The 22823-nt window shown below is 40.4% G+C and overlaps 1 protein-coding gene across 1 annotated transcript in view; it reads left to right on the top strand.

The window, feature by feature from the left end:
* LOC122790049 (gamma-aminobutyric acid receptor subunit alpha-3-like) overlaps window positions 1–22823 on the top strand; it is a 1812576-nt gene that overhangs the window by 847474 nt on the left and 942279 nt on the right. The window contains exon 8 of the mRNA XM_044057615.1: window positions 15962–15968. Coding sequence (XP_043913550.1) covers window positions 15962–15968 — 7 coding nt within the window. The remainder of the gene's footprint in view (window positions 1–15961; window positions 15969–22823) is intronic.

A 22823-nucleotide genomic window follows, 5' to 3' on the forward strand; every position in this document is an offset into this window, starting at 1 on the left:
CTGCAACTGGAGATGTTGTAAACAAGGGAATGAGATCTCTTATCCTCTGAATTAGCCAACATCGAACTCAGTTTCTTCGTCTCCTGTTGCTTGGAAAATTTTCGACTGATCCCTTTCTTTTCCTTGGGCCTCTGCTGCTTGATCGGCCCCGCCAACCTGACTGTTCCTTGACAGGAAATGGTAAAAAATGGGTGTTGGCAGTGGATAGGTCCTTGGGTCTGGCACCTGCTGTCATAGATGGTTTAGCAGCTTGCTGGTTGGGAGGTGGAGTGCTTATATCAATATTAACCCCACTAGCTGTAATAGAAGTAGGGTTGGAATTCGTGAGGGTAGGGTTGATCATGCTGGTAACTGAAGACTGTGCAGATTGGGCAAAGCACGGTTCTGTAAAAGAACTGGTTGTAGGAATTAATGGAGGACCAGCATTGTTAATAGGCCCATCATGGGGTTTATTCTGGATGGATACGCTCTCAGTTCTAGGCCATACGAAAATCTGTCCACTTGCAAAATCGTTAGCATCTCTATTGAGTTTTTTATGTTTAGTTTCTTTAAGTCTTTCACTGTAAGATTGTACCTGGACCCACAAGGAGTCTAGCCTCCTGGTGAAATGCTCAGTCTTGAAACGTTCTACGACGGCTTCATATTGTGAATCTATCTTGTTTCTTAACTCCACTTCCAGTGGTGAAAAATACTCCAGCAATAGGTTAATATAACTGAAGCCTAGCTGGATATTAAGGTCCTGCCATTTCCTTAATAAAAGGGGGTGACTGTTGCCATAAGAAGGCATACAGAACACACGCATCCCCCTAGGCACTATCTTAAAGTGTAAACATGCCTCTAAATGTAGCCTCTGCCAGGCTAGTCTCTGTAACTGATATAAATCATCTTGTAGTGCTCTAAACAGTCTATTAAACTCAGTAACATTCTCACCATTCGGTGTAGTAGGTGACATAGTAGGATGTTTGTTCAGCTCCAGAGCCAATAAAGGATTTTCTCTACAGTGCTTCAAGGAATCCCAAGTAGAGGTACCAATCATCCTCGTCTCTGGACGAAAATCCAATTCAACGTTGCTGGACTCCATGTGTTTCACTTGCCTACAGCACAACAGCAAACCAAAAAAAGTCCAAAAAACTGTGGCAAGAGAACAGAGGCTCCAAGTGGAAAAAAGCAGGAAACTAGAGTACACCAAATCCACTGGATACACCACACAGAGATGCCGACTGTTGTAACAAAACTTCTTTAATGAAGACAGGAACACACAAGCGCTTTCACGTAGCTATACTACGCTTCTTCAGGTGTAATAAAATAAGAGATTGAGCAGCCATTTATACAAAAAATCTTGGCGCTCAAACTCAACTAATTAAAGCACTGTGTGAGAATATACATTTACCATCATTCACCATTTTAACTTAATGTCTCAAGTCTCTCTGCCCCATTTTTCTTAATGAGGGAATATCCACCTTGATTACATGTCACCAGCTTACACAGAGCACACAGAAAATGTGGTCCTAAAATGCAATAAAGAGCTTTAGTTCGACATTTATAAACATTATATCTTAGCTGATTGTAACACTTTTTCAGTGAACCATTTTAAATCCAGCTCAGTTCCTTCTTTCAAATGAAATAAAACTTTTGTACCTGAACCCATCGCAATACCCATACTTTTAATACTGACCATTCGGGACAACCTGTGCAAACAAAATGAACATCAACTCACCAATCTCCAGAAGTCTAAGACCAAAGCTTTCCAGTTGCTTTATCGCTTCTCCCCACATACAATCTGTTTCCCTCTCTAAAGCCATTGCATTTCACTTTTTCTGCTTTTGACCCTCCCTTTCTATAAAAAAGGAGAGTGGGTGTCCTATATCATGGTACATGTGAGCTCCGGAGGTGCATGCATTCAAAAACAGTGTACATATATGTATTATATGTGCACACACACAGAAACACACACACACACACAGACACACAGACACACACAGACACACACACACCCACACACACACACACACACACACACACACACACACACACACACACACACACACACACACACACACACACACACACAAATATACAACAAACACGCACACACACATATACACATACAAACATACAAAATACACACACACAGTTTTATATTTCAGGTTTCAACTTTCTGTTATGAAGTTAACTTGAGTGTTTCAGCCATTACACACAGAGCTATATGAGGAGGAGCGGCTGATCTGTGATATATAGCAATAAGTAGCTTTATTTTTTGCTTATTTGTAGTAGTTATTGCTTATTCCAGATATTTATAGAAAATGTTTTGTATACTGCATACTTTTACTGTATTTCATAGCTATTGGCTCACTTGTGATAAACATTTCTGTAGTGTTCTCCCACCCTCGCTCCCTGTTGGCATCTTGTCTTTATACCTGCTGGCCTTGCATTTGCCAGCCCCTACTCTAAATTTGATCTTGGACACTCCTCCCAGACTAGTGTCATTAGCTCATTCTACCTAATACAGAAAGAACATCTGAGAAGGCCAAACCACTTAGTTTCTTTCCTTCTGTTTTTCCTTTCTCTCTTTCCTAAAAAAAAAAAAAAAAAAGTCTGAATATCCTTGTGTTCTGTCTGTGCTTCTCAAACATTTTGGAAATCTAGAGTATATTTTAATGCATTTATTAAAGCTGTATTTGCCTTAATATTGCTAAAACTCAAGTACTCTAGGTTGCACTGCATCTGAATTGTTTTAGTGTGTTCTAGCTGCTTTTCTATAGATGTATATATATATATATATATATATATATATATAGACTTTTCTGTGTATGTAGACTAGCTATTACTGGCTCTTAAATCATTTTCCAGTTGTGCACTTGCCTTGCTTCATTTAAAAAGTTTTGAATTGCTAATTTTGTAGTGTTTTAATTGTAGTTACTGCATTAGGGCTACGCACTCAAATGTGTTAGCCTTTTCTGTGTTTATTTAGTGTATTATTGCATTGGTTAGTCTGTTTTAACCAAAAAAAAAAATACTATCTTGTTTGCTTGTTTCCCGCCTTTCCTAGCTAGTATAGTCCAGATCCCAGGCTTTGCTGGTTTCAGGACTTTATTTTCTGTGTTCAGAGCTATCCAGACCTTGCTGTGGCAGCGGGAAGTCCTACTATTTACAAGTGGGAGTGGTGAGCATTGTACTGCTTGTCTGACACTAGAGGAATGGTTTCCAGCTATGAAATTGTAATTTTAGCCATTTTGGGCTGATTTCTATCCCATTCAACTTTCTGGCTTAAAAACGCGTGTGTTTGTGCATTTTTCACATCGTGCAGCACCGCGGGGCTACGGTTAAACTATTGCAGGTACCAGAAAGTCTGCTCTTCAAATTTTCCCTTAGAACTAGCTGGTTTCTCAGTAGTAGCACTAAAGTCTGAACCCCTGTGACTAGCACTTGCTCTAGAACCTGCTGGAAAGCACAAGGAAGTCTTAAACTGATACAAGCACTCAACTCTCCTTGTTAATAAGGAGAAATTAATTGTAGGCACTAAACAGCCTATAATTGCAAAGTACCTTGCAAAGGTAAGGGAAAACAGCTCTTGTACTTTACAAAAAAAACACCTAAATAGGCATGTCCAAGAGTCAGCTTCCAGTGATTTCTCCTGTCCACCTGGTGAATCTGGGCATACTGGGGCAATGCAGCAACTGCTTCATGTACACAGACAACCTTCTCCTCCTACCACCCAACACTACAACCTGCGGGAGATGCATTTACATAGCCAAAATGGAAGCAAAGCTCTCTCCAGCCAAGATTGTGCTAGACAGTTAAGAGGAGAAGGTTAACACCTGCACTGCACCTCAAGCAACACATAGCCCTTCAAACCCACACCATCAACACCCACACATAGCAACACTAAACCCACATATGCGGAGGCCCTTAACATTAACCTACCCAAGCAACAAGGACCTCCAAAGCTGAAATGCAAACAAACACCAATCACAACCAAAGTGACACATAGCTCACAACACCAGTGTGCCACCCAACAACAGCCCCGAAGGCAAGACAACGTACCCAACACTTTAGTCATAGGTGACTCTATAGTCAGGCACACTGATGTCCCACTCACCAAGCTGAACAAGGAGAAAATTACAGTCATCTGCCTGTCGGGTGACAGGATGCACCACATAATGCATGCACTCAAGTCACTCCACAACAAGTACAAATACAACTCTGTCATTGTCCATATTGGAGTGAATGACTTGAGATGTACTTACCTGGACTACATGAAAAGAAACATGGAAGAGCTCTCAGATCATGTGTCCCAGGCAGGTATGACCCTAGCCCTGAGTAGCATCCTGCCTTCGCCCAGAATGATACCACAGTATAAGGACAAAATGATTAACTTCAACAATTGGCTAAGCTTCTGGTGTCACTCAAAGAGGATCCAGTATCTGTCTGCCTGGGACGATATGATCAAAAAAACACAATGCTTTGCCAGAGATGGTCTGCACCTGTCACCCCTTGGATTCAGGTTACTGGCTAAAGCTCTTGCCACCCCAATAGTGCCTTTTTTAGGCAAGGTTCAAAGGACAAAACCATCACAGTAACAGATACAAGCAAGCAAAATCTGAAAGTAATGCTATTCAGTGCTAGAAGTCTAAACCTCAAAATGCACTCTCTGGAGGCACTCCTAAAAATGTAGAACATCGATATCTGTGCAGTAACTGAAACCTGGTTCAAGGCTCCAGAGAGCACCCCTGCAATACCAAGCTACAACTCTTACCACACTTTTCGGCCACCAAACCAAGACCCAAACACTAAAGGTGGAGGAGTGTCCATATTCACCAAGGATATTCACACCTCCATGCTAGATGCCCAACACAATGCATCTGAAATTCTCCAGGTGCAACTAACTCTAGGTAAGACTGCAATCCAAACTGTAGCTTGCTACAGATCCCCCACCATGCCCCAATATTCTCACTACACCTTTCTAAACATACTGGAAAATATTAAGATACAACCAAACACCCTATTACTGGGTGATTTTAACTACCCTGCCATTAACTGGGAAAACTACTCAGGTACCAACAGCTTTTCCCAACAGTTCTTGGAATTCATAAATTCCAACATGCTGGATCAGCTAATCCACTGTCCCACCAGGGGCTCCAATATCCTAGACCTGGCCATTACCAACATGGGAGATAGATGCTCCACACCAGTGGTCACCCCCTCATTGGTCAGGTCTGACCATAAGCAAATCACCCTTGACATCTACATCCCAGCCACCCCCCCCCCCCCAGTAAGGAAACCTCTGTAAAAAAAAACTCCAAAGCCAACTTCATGCTACTCAAGTCAGAAGTGACACACTTCATGACATCCATGCAGATGGGAGCTGAAATTTCGACGGCTGAATCCTACACTAAGGCACTGTATGAGCACATCCACTCGTGCAGGAATCATGCCATCCCAAATAGAACCAAGAAACTGTCCTCCCAAAAAAGAAAGCCAATCTGGTGGTCCCCTGCCATAAATAAACTATACAACAGAAAAAAGAAACTGTTGCAGAAAAGATGAAAATCCAAGGTTGCAAAAAACTCCCTTACCAGCCTCAGTAAGAAGCTGAGATCCCTCATAAAATCCTTCAAAGCTAGTTACAAAAATAAAATTGCCAAAGATTCCAAAGACAACCAAAAGGCATTCTATAGTTATGGCAAGAATCTGAATGGCAATTTTCAGATATGCTCTGAGCTACAACAGAATGGTATTAAATATACTGATACCAAGGATATTGCCAATATCCTGGCAGATCGATTTAGTGCCAGCTTCACCCCCTTCTCACCCCCTAAAGGGCCCATCTCAATACCAAAAGATTGCCAAATTCCAGTAATCATGGCCACACAGATAGAAACTGCACTTTCCAAAGCTAAGAATACAGCATCCATGGGACCAGATGACATCCCTGGCTGTGTACTGCATGAACTACAAAATGAACTGGCACCTCACATAAGTGTCATGTTTAATCATAGCCACACCTCAGTCTTCCTGCCCACTGAGTGTTGCACAGCTACAGTTATCCCACTCCACAAGGGGCGATCCACCTTGGATCCCGGGAACTACCGTCCCATCAGTCTGACGAGCCTGATTTGCAAGGGCATGGAACGCATTATCATGGAACTTATAAACAAAGGCATTGACACCCTTCAAACAGAGGCACCACCCAGTTTGTGTTTGTGAAGGTCCTATCCTGTCTCCTGAACCTGAATGACTTCTTTGAATCAGTCGCCAGAGCAGTGGACGAGGGTAAGGCTGTCCACACAGCCTATCTGGACCTTGCCAAAGCCTTTGACACCACCCCCATAGAGTACGAAACTGGCTTTATTAAGCTTGCTGTATCAAAACCTATGATTTGCATCCAGCTTTGAAAACCATGTGACATCAGGCAAAACCACTGGTAGTTTAAAGGACATAATTCTGCACTGAATTCATTTGTTATGATCTTTGTGGATCAGTTTGTATTTTGACTTTGTCCTTCTTCATGTTTGTTGCCAGTGTTAACTCACTCTCTTGTTTCTGCCCTTTTGATTATGACCTTAACTCTTCTTGTAGCCTAGTCTTATGTGTAATACATACTCTGCAAGAAACGTGAATCACAATAAATGCCTTCAATGAAATCCTTATTTGACTGTCATCCTGAAGACATCCAGAACTTTTAAAGTGATCAGCATACCTGTCCTGACTGTAATCGATATCCTACATAACATGAGTGTCTGTAATGCTAAATTGTTACTCAGATACATTGTTCTGTAGCCGTGTGCTACGTGCTTCTTTACAGTAAGATTTGGAGGCTGTTATATACAGCTTCTTCCACATTTTCATGTCTATCTTTTAGCCTCTGTGTTTCCCTAGCATCAATAATATGCACATACCGACTGGATTTTTTTAATCACACAGTCCAGCGGAAAGTAATTAATTTTTCATAAATACTCCATAAATTGTCTTTATTGTCCCAAGTCTAACACAAAACATCACTGGCCATGGTATTTGGTAGTTTTAGTTGACTTTGAAAATTCACTATCTGTAACAGCTTTTAGTGCTTTTTATTTTATACATGCAGTTCACCTACACTTGGCCCAGTTGCTTGAGTCTGTAACTGGAATATAAAAGGAATGTGCATGTGTATTTGTGTAATGTGCAGTTTAAGAATTAGTGAGTCTGTAACTGGAATATGAAAGGAATGTGCATGTGTAATTTGTGCAATGTGCCATTTAAGAATCAGTTTTTATTGGTAGATGCTGCCTTTATATTGCACTCTGCTCAGCTGTATAGGTTAAATACAACTGCCTTCATTTTATTAAACAGAATTTGAAACCAAAAGTCAATGTTACATTAGTTCACATTTCAAAATGCATGACCATATTCGGTCATGTCATCACCGAATGCATTGATATAATGTGTCACTTGCATTGCATTCTCATAATGTATTTCAGCATTACCCTCAATATTTCTATCTTTCACTAATTGTTTATTCCTAAGACATTAATGTTTTTTTTTTTCCAAGAAACCAACTTTATTTATCTGAACATGATTAAAAAACTGCCCAAGTAACCCATGTATGATTACCAGCTCAGGTGTCCGAAGACCAAGCAGAATATGAGCTCAAGTGGCCACTGTTGGTTTACTCGCCCTGGGGATGAGGGAGATGCTGCTTAACCCAAGGCATAGGTGATGTATCATCCACCTACAAACTCCATCTAAGTTTATGCTGCATTCGGTAGGTGCCTACCTACTATGCCAAGGGAACAGAATGACAGAAGGTGTTTGTGTGTGTAAGCACACATGCCTCCTATCTAGCCAGGCAACCATAACGAGTATCTGGGCAGTGTGTGGGAGTGGCGAAAAGAACAGAATGCTGTACCGCATACATAGCTGCCCTATTCGATACCATCTGACTCATAATGCTTGGGGAGCAAATAAGTTGAATGAGCTTCCCAGGACAGGAATGAATGGGACATGTAGCCCCCACCTAGCTCAGGAATGTTCTGCTTCTGCCCATGCAGAATAAATAAGCTGATGAGCTGCAGGTTGTGGAGCTTTTCTTCAGAATTCCATGCAGGTTGGAGTTGCAGAAAAGTTCAGCATGATCTACACAATAAACTTACATTACACGCGTCCACCTCCATCGAGAATTCCCTTCCAACTGCCAATCTTCCCCCATATGCCTCCTCATTCTTCACCCAACATTATACTCAGCAGTCAGTATGACATTTATAAGCTCACATAAGTAGGAAAAATATGCACACAACTGTGGAACACTCCTTTAACATCGATCTTTATTTTCTGCAATATACACTACCTCTGTTGTAATTAAACTTTTAACCTATAAACTGGTGTCTAATAAAATTCACCATTCTAAGAAAGAGAAAACACTTTCAACATGTATAATTTATATACCACCAAATACAAAATAGCCAACACTGTATCGTAAGTCACTGGGCTGAATTCATTAGGGTCTAATTTCCACGCTGCTAGCAGCTCACGCATGATAACACAATCATTTTGAATTCATTAAATTGTGATACGTGCCATGTAGAGACAACAAATGAGGTTAAATAACTAATCCATTGTCCCATCAGGGGCTCCAGTATCCTAGACCTGGTCTTTACCAACATGGGAGATAGATGCTTCACACCAGTGGTCACCCCCTCATTGGTCAGGTATGACCATAAGCTAACCACCCTTGACATCCACATCCCACCCCCACCCCCCAGTAAGGAAACCTCTTTAAAAAAAACTTCTCCAAAGCCAACTTCATGCTACTCAAGTCAGAAGTGACAAACTTCATGACACCCATGCAGACAGGAGCTGAAAGTTCAACTGCTGAATCCTACATTAAGGCACTGTACTAGCACATCCACTCTCCTCCAAAAAAAGGAAGCCAATCTGGTGGTCCCCTACCATAAACAAACTATACAACAGAAGGAAGAAACTATTGCAGAAAAGAGGAAAATCCCAGGAAGCAAAAAAACTCCCTTACCAGCCTCAATAAGAAGCTGCGATCCCCCATAAAATCCTCCAAAGCAAGTTACAAAAATAAAATTGCTAAAAGATTCCAAACACAACTACAAGGCATTCTATAGTTATGTTAAGAATCTAAATTGCAATTCTCAGATCTGCTCTGAGCTACAACAGAATGGCATTAAATATACTGATCCCAAGGATATTGCCAATATCCTAGCAGATCGATTTAGTGCCAACCTCACCCCACCTCTCTCACTCCCTAAAGGGCCCATTTCAATACCAAAAGATTGCCAAATTCCAGTAATCACGGCCACATAGGTAGAAATCACACTCTCCAAAGCTAAGAATACAGCATCAGTGGGACCAGATGACATCCCAGGCCGTGTACTACTTGAACTACAAAATGAACTGGCACCTCACCTAATTGTCATGTTTAATCATAGCATCACCTCAAGCTTCGTGCCCACTGAGTGGCGCACAGCTACAGTTATCTCACTCCACAAAGGGGGGTCCAACTTGGATCCCGGGAACTAGCATCCCATCAGTTTGATGATCCTGATCTGCAAGGGCATGGAACGCGTTATCATGGAACTTATAAACAAAGACATTGGCAACCTTCAAACACTGGACCCCACCCAGTTTGGGTTCGTGAAGGGCCGATCGTGTCTCCTGAACCTGACTGACTTCTTCTAATCAGTCTCCAGAGCTGTGGATGAGGGTAAGGCTTTCCACACAGCCTATCTGGACCTTGCCAAGGCCTTTGATACCACCCCCATTCTGGAATCATAGATAAACTTACTAAGCTGGGCATAAATCCCTACAACACTCAATCGTTTGACAACTGGCTTACTAATAGAACCTAGACTGTAAAGGTAGCTGAGTCTAAATGCAGCTCCAGACAGGTGACAAGTGGAGTACCTCAGGGGTCGGTCCTGGGACCACTCTTGTTTGGCATCTACTTCTCTGCAGTACAGGCCAACACTAAGGGACTCTGGCTAACAAAGTTCGTAGATGACTGCAAACTGGGAGCAATTACTGAATCCCCAAATGATGTGGATATTCTACAAAAGGGCCTTTCAGAAACAGATGCTTGGTGCCAAAGCCATGGGCTCAAGCTTAATGCCAAGAAATGTATAGTTATCCTCTTTGGGAAAAAACATGTACCCATGAATTATCACATAAGTGGCAGTACACTAAACACCGAAAGGGTGATGAGAGACTTAGGGACACAGGTAGACAGTGGTCTCACCTTCGATAACCACATCACCACAATGGTCAGAAAATCCTTCTATGTGGCACACCTCATCATTAAGGGCTTTTCATCCCAAAAAAGGAGGTCATTGTCCCACTGTACCAATCCTTCATTAGACCCATTATAGAGTACAACACCCCATTTGATATGTACCTCACAAGACATCTGCAACAGCTGGAAAGGCCACAGAAATACCTCACTAAAAGAATCAAAGGCCTAAAGCAGATGCCCTATGCTGACCATCTAAAAATAACTCCAGCTATACTCTGTGGCATATCGTCTACTCAGACATGATCTCTGCTTAACATACAAGGCCATGTCAAACCCTGAGCTGTTGGACATGCTCCACTTAAAGAAATCCCAATCCCTCAGAGCCACACTCTCCAGGGATCTAAACCTTGTCATCACAATGAACAAAACATGCTGGAGGGATAGGTTCCTGACCCAGAGACTCCCCATGCTCTGGAATAGACTGCCCATACATGTCGAGCAGAGCGCCTCCTTGGCCCTCTTCAAAAGGAACCTTGACAATTGAATGGAAGAAAGGAAATTCACCCCAGGGATCACATCAGTCACCCTGCTAGACAGGGATCTAGGGAAGTAAATATTGTGGGAAGAAATATCCAGGGAATTGTTATGGCTAGGCTTATATAGGCCCTAGGGACGATAGCCTTGTACCAACCTATGAACCTATAAACAGCACAGTATGCTAATGGAAGCATAATCATGTGACTTACATCCTCAAGAACAAATTCAATGTGGCACAGCCATTCAGAAAGCTATAAAGTAATCAGGTAGGGATGCTGTAGCCCTTTGCCATGAACACCAAAACCTGTTGGAATACAGCCACCATCACACATAGAAAAAAAAATGTTAGGGGCTGCTACTACTCTGTTGCATGTGTATGTACAACAGGCGCAAATCTGTGCTGCTGCAGACAGACCTCATCCAAGGAGAGAAAAGGTTATCAGACCCCTTGTAACATACCATGGACTGCACGATATTGAAATTGCAGAGCAATACAGGGTTGATAGGAAAACACTACAGGAACTCTCCAACCTCTGCCACCCCACCTCAGAGCCAGGAGAAATTGAGGAGAGCCTATACCAGTGAAAACTATGGTATGTGTAGCATTAAGGATATTAGTTACTGGTGCATTTCAGAGACCTACAGTGCATATACTAGGGGTATTAAAGGTCTCAGTTTCAAGAATATTTAATCAGTATCTTAATGCTATGCTACAACATGCCAGATTCAGTAAAGCCTACATGGTCTGTTTACACCATGTGTGAGGCATGGTGTGATGCACACATTGTAGCAGACTATTTTGCATTCGGTAAGCAGCTGGATTTTTGGAATTCTGTATAATAATATCAATGCTAAGAATGAATTATCATATCTATATAACACTTTAATTGTCTATAAGACAGCTCTTAAAGATTCTTACTGGCAATATCTAACCAAAGGGTTTCAAGTATCATTTTCAATGGAAGATAAAACAAATATTTTATTTTCTGTTAAACTAACTTCTTAACCACAATTCTGGAGGATTTTTCATTAGAAATTTCTACCCAGATCAATTTTGACACCTGAGAAACTTTCAAAAATGAACCCTCCAAACAGCAAGTTATGTTGGAGATGTCATCTGTCCACTAATGTTAACTGGTCTCATATTTTTTATGACTGTCTTAATATTAAACCATATTGGAATGAGATTAACAAATCTATACTGATATATTTGTTTTGACAAAGTCTTTAATTTTATTGAATGTTGTTAATAGTAATAATATGAAGAAAGATGACCTGTATTTGTTGTGGACAATGTTAGCAATAGCCAGAAAATGTATAACTAGAAGACAGAACTCTAATGTAGCACCCACAATGGAGGAATTCCTATAATCACTGAAGAAATGCATACTAATGGAGAAAAGAACTAAAGAGTTAAGAACATTTCCTAAGCCATTGGTTAATAGTCCGTGGAGGAAAGTTTTGAATTTGATTGATACCCTACAGATGGAACCAATCCCTTCCTAACTATCATAGTTTATTAACTTATTATTTAACTACTAATGTTTTATCTGAATCCTTTTTGTCAGGAGGAATGTAAATACTATAAATAGTTATTGAATGTTATGAATGTATTAAGTTATTTTATTTCATCAAAATAAAAATCATTTGAGTAAAAAAAATAAAAGACAATGTGGTATGCTGTGCTACTGAATTTACCCATTTAGATTATTAGTTTTACTGGAAGGAGTACATCAGGTACATCAGACAATGACGTAAGCTGTCCTACTGAATTTACCCACTTACATTATTAGTGTTATTGGAAGGAGTGCATCAGGTGCATTAGACAAGCAGGTACTCAGTCCTAGTGAATTTACCCACTTACATTATCAGTCTTGTTGGAAGGGGTACATCAGACTCCGAGGTTTGCAGTCCTAGTTAATTTACCCACTTACATTATTAGTATTATTGGAGGAAGTGCATCAGGAACATCAAACACTGAAATATGCAGTCGTGAATTTACCCACTTACATTATTAGTGTTATTCGAAGGAGTGCATTAGGTACATCAGATACTGAGGTATGGACTCCTAGTTAATTTACCCACTTGCATTTTTAGTGTTATTAGAATAAGTGCATTGGGAACCTCAGAAAGTGAGTTATGCTGTCCTAGTGAATTTACCCACTTACATTATTAGTCTTAATGGAAGAAGTACATCAGGTACATTAGAGATGCAGGTAATCAGTCCTAGTTAATTTACCCACTTCCCTTATTACTCTTATTGGAAGAAGTGAATCAGGTGCATTAGACAAGAAGGTACTCAGTCCTAGTGAATTTATTCACTTAGATTATTAGTGTTATTGGAAGGAGTACATCAGGTACATCAAACAATTAGCTATAGAGGCCTAGTGAATTTATCCTCTTACCTTGTTACTCCTATTGGAAGGAGTCCATCATGTATATCAGACAAGGAGGTACTCAGTCCTAGTGCATTTACCTACTTACATTGTTACTGTTATTGGAAAGAGTGCATCAGGTACACCAGACAATGAGGTATGGACTCCTAGTGAATTTAACCACTTACATTATTAGTGTTATTGGAATGAGTGCATCAGGTACATCAGACACTGAGGTACGGACTCCTAGTGAATTTACTCATTTACATTTTTAGTGTCATTGGAAGAAGTGCATTGGGAACATCAGACAATGAGGTATGCTGTCCTAGTGAATTTATCCACTTACATTATTAGTCTTATTGGAAGGATTGCATCATGTACATCAGGAAATGAGGCATGAAGTCCTAGTGAATTTATCCAATTACATTATTAGTGTTATTGGTAGGAGTACATCAGGTAAATCAGACAGTGAGGCTTGCTGTCCTAGTGATTTTACCCACTTACGTTGTTACTCTTATTGACAGGAGTGCATCTGGTACATCCGATAGTGAGGTATGCAGTCCTAGTGAATTTGCCCACTTACATTATTAATGCTATTGGAAGGAGTGCATCAGGACCATCAGGCATTGAGTTATGATGTGCTAGTGAATTTACCCACTTACATTATTAGTGTTACTGGAAGGAGTACATCAGATACATCAGACAGTTACCTACGGGGTCCTACTGAATATAATCACTTACATTATTACTCTTATTGGAAAGAGTACATCAGGTACACCAGACAGTGAGGTATGCTGCTTTAGTGAATTTACCCACTTAAATTATTAGTGTTATTGGAAGTATTACATCAGGTACATCGGACAATGAGTTATGCTGTCATAGTGAATTTACCCCCTTACATTATTAGAGTTATTGGAAGGAGTACATCAGGTAAATCATACAATGAGTTATGCTGTCGTAGTGTATTTACACCCTTACATTATTAGTGTTATTGGAAAGAGTACATTAGGTAAATCATACAATGAGTTATGCTGTCATAGTGAATTTACCCACTTACATTATTAGTGTTATTGGAAAGAGTACATCAGGTACATCAGACAATGAGGTATGCAGGCCTAGTGAAGTTACCCACTTTACTTATTACTCCTTAAGGAAGGAGTGCATCAGGTATATCAGACAAGGAGGTACTCAGTCCTAGAGAATTTACCCACTTCCATTATTAGTGTTTTTGGAAGTACTACATCAGGTACTTCAGACAATCAGGTATGCAGGCCTAGTGAATTTGCCCACTTACGTTATTAGTGTTATTGGAAGGAGTGCATCAGGCACATCAGGAACTGAGGTATGCAGTCCTAGTTAATTTACCCACTTACATTATTAGTGTTTTTGGAAGTGGTGCATCAGGAACACCAGACAATGTGGTATGCTGTGCTAGTGAATTTACCCACTTACATTATTAGTGTTATTGGAAGGAGTACATCAGGTACATCAGACAATGAGGTATGCAGTCCTAGTGAATTTACCCACTTACATTATTAGTGTTATTGAAAAAGTGCACCAGGAACATCAGACAGTGAGGTATGCTGTGCTAGTGAATTTACCCACTTACATTATTAGTGTTATTGGAAGTGGTGCATCAGAAACACCAGACAATGTGATATGCTGTGCTAGTGAATTTACCCACTTAGATTAATAGTGTTACTGGAAGGAGTACATCAGGTACATCAGACAATGAGGTAAGCTGTCCTACTGAATTTACCCACTTACATTATTAGTCTTATTGGAAGGAGTGCATCATGTACATTAGACAAGGAGTACTCAGTCCTAGTGAATTTGCCATCTTACCTTATTACTCTTATTGGAGGGAGTGCATCAGGTGCATTAGACAAGCAGGTACTCAGTCCTAGTTAATTTACCCACGTACATTATTAGTGTTATTGGAAGGAGTACATCAGCTATATCAGACAATGCAGTATACTGTCTAGTGAATTTACCCACTTACATTATCAGTCTTGTTGGAAGCAGTACATCAGGTGCATCAGAAACTGAGGTGTGCAGTCCTAGTTAATTTACCCACTTACATTATTAGTGTTATTGGAGGAAGTGCATCAGGAACATCAGACCCAGAAATATTTAGTCCTAGTGAATTTACCCCCTTACATTATTATTGTTATTGGAAGGAGTGCATCAAGTACATCAGACTCTGAGGTATGGACTCCTACTGAATTTACCCACTTACATTTTTAATGTTATTAGAAGAAGTACATTGGGAACCTCAGAAAGTGGGGTATGCTGCCCTAGTGAATTTACCCACTTACATTATTAGTCTTAATGGAAGAAGTTCATCAGGTACATTACACATGCAGGTACTCAGTCCTAGTTAATTTACCCACTTCCCCTATTACTCTTATTGGAAGAAGTGAATCAGGTGCATTAGACAAGAAGGTACTCAGTCCTAGTGAATTTATTCACTTAGATTATTAGTGTTAGGGGAAGGAGTACATCAGGTACATCAAACAATGAACTATAGAGGCCTAGTGAATTTATCCTCTTACCTTGTTACTCCTATTGGAAGGAGTCCATCATGTATATCAGACAAGGAGGTACTCAGTCCTAGTGCATTTACCTACTTACATTATTACTGTTATTGGAAAGAGTGCATCAGGTACACCATACAATGAGGTACGGACTCCTAGTGAATTTAACCACTTACATTATTAGTGTTATTGGAAGGAGTGCATCAGGTACATCAGACACTGAGGTACGGACTCCTAGTGAATTTAACCACTTACATTATTAGTGTTATTGGAAGGAGTGCATCAGTTACATCAGACACTGAGGTACGGACTCCTAGTGAATTTACTCATTTACATTTTTGTGTCATTGGAAGAAGTGCATTGGGAACATCAGACAATGAGGTATGCTGTCCTAGTGAATTTATCCACTTACATTATTAGTCTTATTGGAAGGAGTGCATCATGTACATCAGGAAATGAGGCATGAAGTCCTAGTGAATTTACCCAATTACATTATTAGTGTTATTGGTAGGAGTACATCAGTCAAATAAGACAATGAGGCTTGCTGTCCTAGTGAATTTACCCACTTACGTTGTTACTCTTATTGACAGGAGTGCATCTGGTACATCCGACAATGAGGTATGCAGTCCTAGTGAATTTGCCTACTTACATTATTAATGCTATTGGAAGGAGTGCATCAGGACCATCAGGCATTGAGTTATGATGTGCTAGTGAATTTACCCACTTACATTATTAGTGTTACTGGAAGTAGTACATCAGATACATCAGACAAGTACCTACGCTGTCCTACTGAATATACTCACTTATAGTATTACTCTTATTGGAAAGAGTACATCAGGTACACCAGACAGTGAAGTATGCTGCTTTAGTGAATTTACCCACTTAAATTATTAGTGTTATTGGAAGGAGTACATCAGGTACATCAGACAATGAGGTATGCTGTCCTAGTGAATTTACCCACTTCCATTATTAGTGTTATTGGAAGGAGTACATCAGGTACATCAGACAATGAGGTATGCTGTCCTAGTGAATTTACCCACTTGCATTATTAGTCTTATTGGAAGGAATACAGCAGGTACATCAGACACTGAGGTATGCAGGCCTAATGAATTTACCCACTTAACTTATTACTCCTTAAGGAAGGAGTGCATCAGGTATATCAGACAAGGAGGTACTCAGTCCTAGAGAATTTACCCACTTCCATTATTAGTGTTTTTGGAAGTACTACATCAGGTACTTCAGACAATCAGGTATGCAGGCCTAGTGAACTTGCCCACTTACGTTATTAGTGTTATTGGAAGGAGTGCATCAGGCACATCAGGAACTGAGGTATGCAGTCCTAGTTAATTTACCCACTTACATTATTAGTGTTTTTGGAAGTACTACATCAGGTACTTCAGACAATCAGGTATGCAGGCCTAGTGAATTTGCCCACTTACGTTATTAGTGTTATTGGAAGGAGTGCATCAGGCACATCAGGAACTAAGATATGCAGTCCTAGTTAATTTACCCACTTACATTATTAGTGCTGTTGGAAGAAGTACATCAGGAACATCAGACAATGAGATATGCAGTCCTACTGAATTTACCCACATGCATTATTAGTATTATTGGAAGTGGTGCATCAGGAACAACAGACAATGTGATATGCTGTGCTAGTGAATTTACCCACTTAAATTATTAGTGTTATTGGAAGGAGTACATCAGGTACATCAGACAATGAGTTATGCAGGCCTTGTGAATTTACCTACTTACATTATTACTCTTAACGGAAGGAGTGCATCATGTACATTAGACAAGGAGGTAGTCAGTCCTAGTGACTTTACCCACTTACATTATTAGTCTTATTGGAAGAAGTGCATCAGGTGCATTAGACAAGCAGGTACTCAGTCGTAGTGAATTTACCCACTTACATTATTAGTGTTATTGGAAGGGGTACATCAGACAATTCGGTATGCTGTTCTAGTGAATTTACCCACTTACAATATCAGTCTTGTTGGAAAGAATACATCAGGTACATCAAAATCTGTGGTGTGCAGTCCTAGTTAATTTACCCACTTACATTATTACTGTTATTGGAAGAAGTGCATCAGGAACATCAGACACTGAAATATGCAGTCCTAGTGAATTTACCCCCTTACATTATTAGTGTTATTGGAAGGAGTACATCAGGTACATCAGACACTAAGGTAGATTGTCCTAGTGAATTTCCCCACTTACATTATTAGATTTTTTGGAAGGAGTGTGTCAGGTACATAAGGCAATGAGGAATGCTGTAGTAGTGAATTTACCCCCCTTACATTATTAGTCTTATTGGAAGGAGTGCAGCAGGTACATCAGGCAATGAGGTGTGCAGTCCTAGTGAATTTACCCCCTTACATTATTAGTGTGATTGGAAGAAGTACGTCAGGAACATCATAAATTGATTAGATTTTTTGGAAGGAGTGTCTCAGGTACTTAAGACAATGATGAATGCTGTAGTAGTGAATTTACCCCCTTACATTGTTAGTCTTATTGGAAGGAGTGCAGTAGGTACATCAGGCAATGAGGTATGCAGTCCTAGTGAATTTACCCACTTACATTATTAGTGTTATTGGAAAGAGTACATCAGGTACATCAGATAATGACGTATGATGTCCCAGTGAATTTACCCACTTACATTATTACTCCTTAAGGAAAGAGTGAATCAGGTACATCAGACAAGGAGGTACTCAGTCCTAGTGAATTTGCCCACTTACTTTACCAGTGTTATTAGAAGGAGTGAATCAGGTACATTAGACAATGAGGTATGCTGTCCTAATGAATTTACCCACTTAAATTATTATTATTATAATAATAATTATTATTAAGTGTTATTGGAAGGAGTATATCAGGTACATCAGACACTAAGGTAGGTTGTCCTAGTGAATTTACCCACTTGCATTATTAGTGTGATTGGAAGAAGTACGTCAGGAACATCAGAAATTGAGGTATGCAGTCCTAGTGAATTTACCCACTTCCATTATTAGTGTTACTGGAAGGAGTACATCAGGTACATCAGACAATGAGGTATGCAGTGCTGTTGGATTTACCCACTTACATTATTAGTTTTATTGGAAGGAGTGCATCAGGTACATCGGACAATGAGGTATGCTGTCCTAATCAATTAACCCACTTACATTATTAGTGTTATTGGAAGGAGTTCATAAGTTCATAGGTGTTTACTAGGCTAATGGCCGTGGAGTCTTTACAAGCCTAGCCCATAGGATTACCCTATCTTTGTGCCACCTGACCTTAGTTCCCAGTGACTCTGTCGACTGGAGCCACTGGAGTGATCCCCGGGGAGAATTTTATATTTCCCATCCACTCATCAAGATTTCTCTTGAAGAGGGCCAGTGAGGTCCTCCACTTGACATGTATGAGATGTCTACTCCATAGCATGGGAAGTCTCTGGGTTATGAACCTGTTCCTCCAGCTTGTTCTGTTGATTGTCATATGAAGTTGAGGTCTTTGGAGCATGTAGTGTGGAGGTATTGGGGTTTCTTTAGATCTAGCATTTTTTTTACAGAGCTGGGTTAGACATGGCTTTGTAAGTCAAATTGAGATCACCTCTAAGTAGGTGGTATGAGAAAGAGAATAGTTGGAGTTTTTTGCATCTGTCCATATAGGACAAGTGTTTAAGGCCTAGGATCCTGTTTGTGAGGTAGTTTTGTTGCCTGTCCAGTTGTTGTAGGGGTCTAGTGAGGTACATGCCAAATGGGGCATTGTACTCGATGATTGGCCTAAAATAAGGGAAGAGTAGAGGGAGACAATGACCTCTTTCTTCCTGGATGCAAAACGCTTAGTAATGAGATGTGCCACATTGAAGGACTTTCTGACCACAGTGGCAATGTGGTGTTCAAAAGAGAGGCTGCTGTCAACCTGTGTTCCCAGATCTCTTATAATGCCTTCTGTGTTCAGTGGACTATCATCAATGTGGTAATTCATGGGAACTGGGTTTTTTCCAAAGGGGATGATGACACATTTTTTGGCATTGAGCTTAAGGCCATGCTGCCAGTCATTGCTCTCAGTGAGGCCTTTCTGTAGGATTTCACATCACTTGGGGAGTTAATTATGGCTCCCAACTTGCAATCATCTGCAAACTTTGTCAGTCAGAGTCCCTTTGTGTTGGCCTGGACTTCAGAGAAGTCAATACCAAACCGGAGAGGACGCAGGACTGTACCCTGTGGAACTCCACTCATGACTGGTCAAAAGTCTGACTGACTTGGAGTCAGCTATTTTCACACTGTGGGTTCTATCTTTGAGCCAGTTTGCAACCCACTTGATGAAATAGGGGTTGATGCCTAGCTTAGTGAGTTTTTCTATGATTCCTGAGTGGGGAATGGTATCAAAGGCCTTGGTCAGATCAAGGGAGGCTGTATGAACCACCTTACATTCCTCCACAGCTCTGGTGACTGACTCATGAAGTCGACCTGGTTGAGCAGGCATGATCTACACTTCACAAAACCAAACTGTGTGAGATCCAGTGTTTGGAGATTTGCTATATCCTTATTTGTTAGGTCCATGATGATGCATTCCATAGCTTTGCATATCAGACTTGTCAGGCTAATGGGGTGATAGTTCCCAGGGTCTGTAGTTGCTCCTCCTTTGTGGAGAGGGATGACTGTAGCAGTGCGCCATTTGGTAGGGACAAAGCCTGAGGTGAGGTTGTGACTAAACAGGGCACACACGTGAAGTGCAAGTTCACTCTGTAGTTCATGTAGAACACAGCCAGGGTTATTGTCAGGTCACATAAAAACTGTATTTTTGGCCTTGGACAGTGCTGTTTTAACTGTGCAGCAATAAAATGGGTGCCTGGCAATCTACTGGTATTGTGATTGGTCCTTTGATGGGGGAGATAGGGGTAAAGTTAACACTGAATTTGTTGGCCAGTATATTGGCAATATCTGTTAGCTCAGTATAGGCGGTGCCATTGTGCAATAGCTCTGAGCAAATCGGGTATTGCCGTGGAGATTCTTTACATAACTATAGAAGGTCTTGTAGTTGTCTTTACCTGTAGTAGGGGTAAGAACGAGCTGGTCCAGGGCATTGGAATTATTCAATTCCATGAAACGTTGGGAAGTGTATTGGTAAATGAGTAGTTTTCCCGGTTAATGGAGGCGTAGTTGAAGTCACCCTGTATGAGAGTGTTAGGCTGATCCCTAATATTCTCCAGGAGGATTAGGAATGTGGAGTGTGAGTCTTGGGACATGGTGGGTGACCTATAGCAGGCTACAACCTGAATTGCTGACTTACCCAATGTTAGCAGGAGCTGAAGTATCTCTATGTTATGTTGGGCTACCAGTCTGGAGGTGTGCGCATCCTTTGTGAATATGGAAACACCACCGCCTTTGTATCTTCGGTCCAAGTTCTGGTGCCAAAAGGTGTGGAATGAGTTATAGCATGGAAGTGCAGGAGTGCATCAGGAACATTAGACAATTAGGAATGCTGTCCTAGTTAATTTACCCACTGACATTATTACTGTTATTGGAAGAAGTACATCAGGTACATCAGACAATCAGGTATGTTGTCTTAGTGAATTTACCTACTTGCTTTATTAGTGTAATTCGAAGAAGTGCATCAGGAACATCAGACAATGAGATATGTTGTCCTAGTAAATTTACCCACATGCATTATTAGTATTATTGGAAGGAGTGCATCAGGTACATCAGACAATGAGGTATGCTGTAATAGTGAATTTACCCACTTATATTATATGTGTTAATGGAAGAAGTGCACCAGGTACACCAGACAATGATGTATGCTGTCCTAGTCATTTTACCCACTTACATTGTTAGTGTTACTGGAAGGAGTATATCAGGTACGTCAGACAATGAGGTATGCTGACCTACTGAATTTACTCACTTTCATTATTAGTGTTGTTGGAAGTACTACATCAGGTACTAGGTATGCAGTCCTAGTGAATTTACCCACTTACATTCTAAGTGTTATTGGAAGGTGTGCTTCAGGAATACCAGACAATGAGATATGCTGTGCTAGTGAATTTACCCACTTCCATTATTAGTGTTATTAGAAGGAATACATCAGGTATATCAGACAATGAGGTACACTGTCCTACTGATTTTACCCTCTAACATTATTAGTGTTATTGGAAGGAGTACATCAGGTATATCAGACAATGAGGTACAGTGTCCTACTGACTTTACCCTCTAACATTATTAGTGTTAGTGGAAAGAGTACATCAGGTACATCAGACAATGAGGTGTGCTGCTTAAACGAATTACCCATTTACAGTATTAGTGTGTTTGGAAGGAGTACATCAGACAATGAGGTATGCTGTCCTAGTGAATTTACCCACTTACATTATTAGTGTTATTGGAAGGAGTACATCAGGTATGTCAGACAATGAGGTATGCAGTCCTAGTGAATTTACCCACTTACATTATAAGTATAAATGGAAGGAGAACATCAGATACTTCAGACTCTGAGGGTTGCAGTCCTAGTTAATTTACCCACTTACACTATTAGTGTTACTGGAAGGAGTACATCAGACAATTATGTATGCTGTCCTAGTAAATTTACCCACTTAAATGATCAGTGTCATTGGAAGAAGTACATCAGGTTCATCAGACAATGAGGTATGCAGTCCCAAAGAATTTACCCACTTACATTATTAGTGTTATTTTAATGAATGCACCAGGTACATCAAACAATGATGTACGCTGTCCTAGACATTTTCCAATTCACAGCTAGAGCGTCTTCTGCGTGGAGACATGCGTGAATGGGCGTACCTTCATTGAAGGTTGAGCGTCAGGGCTGGTAACTCGTCACGTAAAAATCAACTACCAATCATTAGCGGACCGGAGTTCCGCTGTGGCGACCCCTAACTGGGAAAAGCTGAAAGACAAACAAACATTATTGGTGTTATTGGAAGGAGTACATCAGATGTATCAGACAATGAATTACGCTTTCCTAGGGAATTTACCAACTTAACTGAAGTATAATAAGGCAAGGGTATAGTAAAAAATATAATTCTTTAATCATGAACCAGTTAATGTGAGCGCTTTCGGTCGCACTTCAAATGCGCAACCTTCATCAGACAACATCATTAGTTAATTAATTAAAGAAACATTTAAAAAGCCCACTCAAGTATCATCATTA

This window comes from Protopterus annectens, chromosome 15.part0 (assembly GCF_019279795.1).
Source record: "Protopterus annectens isolate FY-2018-M chromosome 15.part0, PAN1.0, whole genome shotgun sequence".
NCBI classification, from domain to species: Eukaryota; Metazoa; Chordata; order Ceratodontiformes; family Protopteridae; genus Protopterus; species Protopterus annectens.